We start from the raw sequence: 8649 nt of genomic DNA, 5'->3' as shown, positions 1-8649 counted from the left end.
TGAAAAAATTCTCAACATCACAAATCATCAGGGAACTGTAAAGTAAAACCACAATGTGATATCATTGCACATATATTAGGATGGCTCTCACAAAAGATATGAAAAATAACAATTGTTGGCATAGATGTGGAGAAGAAGAAACCCTGTATGCTGTTGCTGGAAATGTAAATTAATACAGTTATTTTGGAAAGCAGTCTAGAGGTTCTTTAAAAAACTAAAAAATGGAATTACCATACAATCTAGCAATCACAGTTTTGGGCATATATCCAAAGAATTGAAATCTATGCCTGTTAGAGTAGGCAGTAAGTCAGACATGAGCAGGGCAGGAGAGAGCCCTCCTACCAATCAGGAATGTCAAGTGAGCATCAGGTGATGATCGGGCGTCTTTAAGTTAATAATTGGTTGCAGCCAGGACTCCCAGGTAAAGGCAACCTCCCAATAGATAGAAAATACCTGAAACTGGCACCTTGAAAATCAGGTCACTGTAAACATATGGGTTTATTTCTGTGCTCTCTATTCTGCTCCATTGGTTGATATATCTTCTGTTTTCATGCCAGTACCATCCTGTTTCAATTACTATAGCTTTGTAATACATTTTAAAATTAAACGGTATTATGCCTGTAGGTTTGTTCTTTTTGGTCAAGATTGCTTAGGCCATTTGGGGTCTTCTGAGCTTGCAGAAGTCCAGCAGCTTCCCAGTATAATCTCTGGAGTTGGGCAAGTGGGTTCAAGCATGCACACTAAGAGGCAAAATGTCAGAGTTTCACTGGTATATGACCTTCCTCTAGAAACAGTGGTAATGGAAAACCTCTCAAGTGAGCACACATACAAACAACTCCAACAAACATACTATGCAGGCGGCCCCTCCCATGTGCTGACAGGCCACTGCGCATGCAGACAGCACACCCAACAGGAAGAATCAGGGGAGAAGGGACGCAACCCCAGAAGCATGCCAACATGTCAGACTCCAAGTCAAAGGTCAAACCACCCACTTGATCTCTCAAGTTGCTCACTTGGCCCTCTTCCAAGTGCGCTTGACTCCTTTCACTCGTGCTCCAAATTTGCCTCGGTCTTTCACTCTGCCTTATGCCCCTCAGTCAAGTTATTTTTTTCTGAATAGGCAAGAATTGAGACTGCTGTAGACCCGTGTGGATTTGCTGCTGCTAACATGTCGAAGGCATGTCTGCACTTCCGTGTCCATGTCAGCATGATTCGGTAGCCAAGACGGGGATCCCACCTAAGTGCTCATCCTTGGGTGAATGTCTAGGGTCAATGTGCTACATATACACAACAGAATACTGTTCAGTCGTATGAAAAATAAACCCTGTTATTTGCAACAACATGAATGAATCTAGAGAACGTATGCTAAGCGAAATAAGTCAGGCACAGAAAAATATCATATGATCTCATGTACATGTGGAATTGAAAAATGTCAAACTCACAGAAGCAGAGAATAGAACAGTGGTTACTAGAGCCTGGGTCTCAGGCAATAAATGGAGGAGAGACGGATGTTGATCAAAGCCTTCAAAGTTTCAGTTAGACATGAGAAATAAATTGTAGTAATTTATTGCATGATGTGGTGACTACGGGTAATGTATATTTCAAAATTGCGAAAACAGTAGATTTTAAATGATATCACCATAATAAAATGATAAATGTGCGAGGTGATGGAGATGTTAATTAGCCTGATTTAATCATTCCGCAAAGTATACATGCATTGTGTAACATCACATTGCACTTCATAAATGTACACAATTGTTATTTATTAATTAAAAGAAAATTAACATTGAAAAAAAAAAAACCCCCAGGCAATCACTGAGGTTGTTGTCCAGGGAGTCAGTGACAAATATCTGACTGTGAAGTTGCTGATTTCAGGAGCAGGGCTGTGGCCTGCACGCCCAGGAGTAAGCACACGGTGTCAGGCAGTGCATGCACACAGCGGAGGCCACAGCAGACAAAGTCCTGCACGCTCCGTGATTGCATTTCAAGGAAAGAAGAGGGTGCATGTGTAAAAAATAATTAGGAAAGAGTTATGTGTGACATGATATGGTCTTGAAGGTGAAGGCAGGTGAATTTTTGTTTGCCTGGTTGGTTGGTTTGGTTGCAGATTTTAAACCTTCAAAAGAGCAACGTATTACTCTGTTCTCATGCTGCTGATAAAGACATATCTGAAAACGCGTACTTTAAAAAGGAGCAAGGTTTAATTGACTCACAGTTCACCATGGCCGGGAAGGCCTCAGGAAACTTACAATCATGGTGGAAGAGTAAGCAAACATGTCCTTCTTCACATGGCAACAAGGATAAGTGCTGAGCAAAAGGGAGAAAATCCCCTTATAAAACCATCAGATCTCATGAGAACTCACTCACTATCACGAGAACAGCAGCATGGGGGTCACCACCCCATGATTCAATTGCCTGCCACTGGGTACCTCCCAAGACACATGGGAGGTATAATTCAAGATAAGATTTGGGTGGGGGACACAACTAAACCATATAAAGCATTCATACTGGAGGAATAGAATGAGCAAAGGAGAAAATTTGGGTCCTATACAGAAAGTAATCAGATAGTGAGGGGAAGCTGTAGTCACCACATGGAGGAAAAGAGTGTGGGGGCAAGAGGTTCTTGGCCCCCTAAGGCTCACTAAGAGTCACTGACACAAGGTGGATTAATAGGAGAAAAGGCATGCAAATGTATTTAATGTGCACACCCAGGAGCCTTCAGAATGGAGACCCAATTTCCCAATTTCCTTTTAAATCAAGGAAAGCTGCCTCCTTACATATTTTAAGTTCGGCCTGAAGGTTTCTCTGTACATCAAGAACTATAAACTAAATGGAATTGTAAACAGACCATCGCCTACTCTTGTGCCAATCACTGAGTTTTGGTCAAAGGGAGCCAACTGTTCAAACCCTGTTCAAATAAGGCAAACACCGTGGTATAAACAATCTGGCTATTTCTGTACCTCACTAATGTCTTCTGTATGTCACTTTACTTCTTCTGTCCATCAATCTTCTTCCATCACATGGCTGAACTGGAGTTTCTGAGCCTACTCTGGCTTAGGAGGCTGACTGATTCATGAATCTATCATTGCTCAATTAAATGCCATTAAACTTAATTTGGGTAAAGTTTTTTTTTTTTTTTTTTTTTTAACATTCCCAATGAGTTACAAAAACTTATATACCATTTTGAGGATACAGAGACAACGGTGGCTTACATTCTGGGAAAACAGGTAATGAAGGGGAAGAGGAGGCTTGGCTAGCACAGGTGGCCTTGTTGTAGATGAAGCCTCCCTCAGAGAGATTAGACGGTAAAGGTTTCTTTTCAGACTTTTAAGTTGTCAGACTCTCAATCTCTCCTGGATCTGGGGAAAGTCATGGAAAGGGGAGGGGGCCTGGCTGCATTCATGGAGATTATCTGCAGATGCAAATTTTCCCCACTTAAGACAGTTTTGCAAGGCCACTTCTGTCAAGATGGCCAAGTGGAGGCCATTTCAAAACATGTCAGGGAGATCTAATCTGGGGTAACATATTTAACTTTCCTTCAAGGGAAAATTTATTTGGAGTACTGTTTGTAATATCTTTCCTACTGCCTGCTAAATAATTGAAGATTTAGATTGGAGTTGGAAATACAGACACTCAAAAATGAATGGATCAACCTTTTCTGTTCATCCCAGCAAAGATCTATACACACTAGGATTAAAATAAGTTATTCAAAATCAGAAAACTTTAAATTGATTAGACCGTTGCTTTTCTTTACTCTGTCTTGGACAAATACTATGTCTTATCAAACATTTCCAATGAGCAACACAGAACTAAGTGACATTATTAAATTTGGATTAAAAAATGCCTAATCATGAACGAATAGAGATAAATCTTTCAAAGCAAGGACAGCTCTGTGAGGCTGACAGATCGCCTCCTGCCCGAGGTCAGGTGTCTCATCCTTTCCCACTGGCAGAGGGCTTTGGGGTACCAAGTGCTCCTAGGATTTTCTTCCTTTTATTATAAATATGATCCCAAGCCAGGGTGGCCTTCAAGTTCAGAGACAGATGCATAAACAAATGAAATAAACCATGATGAAGGCATTTGCTCTGTATTGGCATTGGGTAATGCATTATAGGACCGATGGGGAAGATTCCTAAACATCTCTGGAAGCAGAAGAGATGGAGAGATTATTGAGAAAAACTTTTCAATGAGCTCCTATTCATGGAACACTTCTTTTATCACAACTCCACTGTCTCTATGCCTCCTTGGTTGGTGAATAGAACTAGAGTCACTGGAACATCAACATTCCCATTATCTTGGCTCAGTGGTTCTCCCTGCAACCTACTGAGGTCATTAGTCCTGAAAAATATGAACCCCAGCTATTTCCAGAGCCAGTCTTATGTGTATTTCCAAGGTCTTCTGTTTGACACGTTCTGGAGGCGGTTTTGGGCTTCTCTGAAAACTGCTGTTCATTAATGGCTTGTCTATGTTAGGGGCAATCCTTTCAATACGCTTGCCCAGGCCCTCATGGCTGCAGCCTGGCTGCCACTGCTCCGATCATCACAGCCATGTCAGAGGCAGAACGTTGTCATGTGGGAAGGAGGGGCTGACTTCCAGCAGCCACGCTGTAATCCTTTGTATCAGGAAAACCAAACACTTCACAAAAGCTCCTCATCTCCCTACCACCCTCTGAGTATCTTTCCTCTCCATCGCACTGGCTAGCAGCAGACTGTAAGCCGCCTGCAGAAGCAAGACAAATTGAAAAACAGAGCATATGAACTTTCAGTATCATTTTGATTCATCCCTTGGGAATAGGTCAGAAATTATCTGATGACAATTCGTATTTTGATGGTAACAAAAATAAGAGAGGTGAATTGTTTTAGAACATCACCTCCCATGAGTGAAAGGAAAACAAAAACTCAGGACCCCAGATCACTAGGCCAAAACCAAAACATTAAGCTCTCTCTTTTTTGGTTGTTAATTTGGGACTCTGAAACAAAAGAACATATAGAAAGAAATAGGTTTATAAATACATGTGCTTAACAAGGTCAGCTAAGTTACTTCATGGGTAGGGAGGTACTAATTTAATTCTGTTCTGCCAGACAGAAATACACATAACTAAGCTTTTATTTGGAAAAAAAAAAAAAATGACTTACACTGGAAGTCACCTTTCTCTTTTCTCATTGCTCTGGAGAAATGATGTGTGTGTGTGTGTGTGTGTGTGTGTATGCACGTATGTGTGTTTTAAAGACCAAAACAGATGTTTTGCAATAAGAGTGGAAACCTTCTAATAGTGTGCACCTTTGGAACATTTGAATGTACTGGCACATGGCTTTCATTACGCAGAAAGCAATTTAACGGGTTATGGAAAAATCAAACATATGTTGTTACAGTTGTCAGGATGTCAGCTTCAGAAACAGTTACCATAGATGCCTATGCATTTGCTTTGAGTTACAGGTGGGAAAATGAATTATCTTTCTCTCGCTACTAAATTTGAGCCATAGAATCTAGTAGAAAATCTAAAATAAAATTTTAAAAAAGAAGATTCACACCTGAGAGCTTTGTATCAATTTTATATACACGTATATCGAACATTTTTCAAAAATGGAAACCAAGTACACATTACGCTTTTAGACATTAGTTGCATCCAAAGAATATTTAACTTGACTTTTCTCTAAAATTATGATTAATTATATAAGAAGATCATACACTATTCATTAAGTACTATGCATTAAGATCATTCACTATGCATTAAGTACTAAGGAAGTGAAGAGAAGGAGTTCGTTACACTCAACGGGGTGTGACAGAGACAGCATGGGTAGTAGAGTAATTGTGAGTTAATACACTGACACGATCCTGAAAACCAATCAAATTGGCAAAAACAGTCAAGCTGCTTCCCAAACCAATGAGGCCAAAGTAAAACTGACACTGTCTCTCCACGTATGCAATTTCGAACGCAGTTTGGAAACGTGTACTGATAATCATAAAGTGTTCATATCATTGACCTGTCAGTGCTATTGATGAAAACCAGTTCTAAATAACAAATCTGAAGGAAGAAAACAGAACACAAGTCTCCATACTATGTAGACAGATGGATCGATACTGACAGATATAGATATATTGATATATTACTAAATAGTAAACATTAATGAAGTAAATATTGTGAGAGTAGAAAAAGTCATATAATTTGAAGTAAAATGAGAGAAACACCAGGTATTCATTACACATTGAATATGGAGATCATGTAGCAATGGAACATAGGTAAGAGGTACTGTAAAATTTAGAACTGATTTATTTCATAGTCATGACTGGAAAATCATTGCATGACCCTGGACACAGGCCAAGAGAAAGCAGGGACAAGAAGCTTGCTGGATCTATTCAGGGGTAGCAGATGATGGATGGGTTTTATTTCCTTCTTTATTTCATGTTTCTCCAGGTTTTCTGTAATGTCTTAAGACGAAAATGAGAAAACTTGGAAAATTCAATTAAAAAGAATGAAATGATCATCTTTTTCTACTACCAAATCCACTTAAAACACCTCAAAATTTAACTTTTAGTAAAAATCTTCCCCACCCTCCTTGCTCCTTAAGCAACTGGAATAATCACAAAATGCATATCTGTAACACATATTTTTTACTTAGAGGTCAAGTTAAAATTCAGATGAACTGACTCAGCCTCCCAAGTGTTGGAATACTGTGGAGAACTGGAATTTTCAAATATTTCTGGTGAGAATTTAAAAAATGTTGCAGCTACTTTGAAAAACACTTTTTGACAGTTTCTAAATGAGTTAAATATATCCTCACCAGTCATTTCACATCCAGGAGAAAAGTAAATGTTATGTTAACACAAAGACTTGTATGAGAGTGTTCAGGGTATGTTCTGTGATGGCCCCAAACTGGAAGCAATGCAAGTGCTGACTAGTGAATGGAATAAAGGAAATGTATTATCCCCACACAACCACATATCCACTCAGTAATAAAAAGGAAGAAACTACAAATAGCATGCAGCTACAGGAGACAACCTGAAGACAATATGCTAAATGAAAACCAAGCACGTAAGACTCCATATTATATATTCCCATTTGTATGAGATTTCTATATGCTTCCTACTCTTTTTGACTGATGGACATCTTCTGAACTTGGTGGCAACAGGGTTTCACAATTGGAAATTTGCTAAATCTCATTGAAGTGTACATTCAGGATAATCTAATAGAGAGTAAGCTATACCTTAATAAAGCTTTCTTTTTAAAAATCAGATAATTAAATAGCAAAAAAAAATTCTTTAATAAAGCTCCTGAATAAATTAGGTAAACCTTTTTACTTTTTTATTTATTATTATTATTATTATTATTATTATTATTGATCTGCACTGGCTTGACTTTCTTGCATGAGAGGCAATGGCAGCAAGAAGTGGCAAGTGCTAACCACTGCGGATGACGAAGACCGTCCTATTGCAGTCGGGCTTCCATGCTCAGTTGGAGGGTATCGCCCTGCATGGTCAGGAGCATCTGACTTGGTGTGTCTTCTTCAGCAACCACCACAACCGGCTAATTTGACTTCAGTTTTTCTATAGAATTTTCCCGTAAGAATGAGATCCAGCACTTAGATTCCTCCCTGTGAATTTACAGCTATGTTTGTAAGTGAAACGCTGAATTTATAATGTTCAAGCCACTCTCAGACAGCTGGTGTTGTCTTAGATCTTCGGACAGGTGGTGGAGGTGCCATTTCGGCACCTCTGTCGTTCAGTGAAGTTTGACGTTCTGACTGCTCAGGTAGCATCCAGGTGGGAGGGAAGATGTCAGCAGTAGGTAGACAGCGAACAGCATCTGATCCAGCTGCAGGTGGCAGCAGCTTCCTCCTGCGCAGTTCCTGGAGATCGTGTTATAAACGGGTGTAAATGTCCCTTCAGGGAAAGTGATTCAAACAAGCTTTATTATGGGATGGCCCTTCTTGGGTGAGCTTAGTGAGATATTTTTGCAGGGAGAGAAGGAAGGATTCTTAAATTTTTCTTGTACAACATGATCCAAAGATAGAAAAGCTATATTGAAGCAGGTTTAATATTTAAAAAATGCTCCTAATGAAAGCTAAAAAGAATAGGGTGATACAAACATTTTGTACAAACATTTGCAATATTTTTTCCCATTGGAATGGTTCAAACTACATTTCAGAAAATCAGAAATGTGGAAGGAGAGGCTGTTAAATTGAAGGAATTATTATTTTTTTGTAAACTCATTGACCTCTGCCTTGATGCTTTCATCTTTCTTTAAAATGCCATTGACTATTTCTGAAAAAGAAAAAAAGATACTCTCTCCTGCATGGGAGAGATTTTGAGTCATTTCTTGGCTGCTCTTGTTAATTGATTGAAATAAAAACAGCACTGATATTCTAAAATTGTACAGGATCAAGTTTTTTTCTCTGAAACACCTGACTCTGGAAGGTTCCACTTGGTTAATATTCACTTAGTGCCTCACAGAGACTCATAGTCCCAACATAAAATGACTTACCTGATAACTCCTCAAATGCACAGATCCTTTGTGTATGTTTTCTTTTTTAAATAATAAAAGAAAATCTGTCCATATTCAAATCTTGTATAAACCACCTACCACCCTAAGATCTTCTTTACATAAATAACTGTGGAAAATAATCCCCATCCCACCTGGTGTGTGGTGGC

At 39.1% G+C, this 8649-nt stretch overlaps 1 protein-coding gene across 1 annotated transcript in view; it reads right to left on the bottom strand.

The window, feature by feature from the left end:
* Positions 1-2329: 2329 nt before the first annotated feature.
* The window catches only part of LOC103886581, a 30671-nt gene continuing 24351 nt past the window's right edge, over positions 2330-8649 (bottom strand). Inside the window, exon 6 of the mRNA XM_021942803.2 lies at positions 2330-7847. Within this exon, the coding sequence (XP_021798495.2) occupies positions 7653-7847 (195 nt within the window). The 3' untranslated portion in view covers positions 2330-7652. The remainder of the gene's footprint in view (positions 7848-8649) is intronic.

The sequence above is a fragment of the Papio anubis genome, chromosome 8 (genome assembly GCF_008728515.1).
Source record: "Papio anubis isolate 15944 chromosome 8, Panubis1.0, whole genome shotgun sequence".
NCBI classification, from domain to species: Eukaryota; Metazoa; Chordata; class Mammalia; order Primates; family Cercopithecidae; genus Papio; species Papio anubis.
Note: the sequence above shows the minus strand (reverse complement) of the source record. Positions and strands in the feature narration are given on the sequence as shown.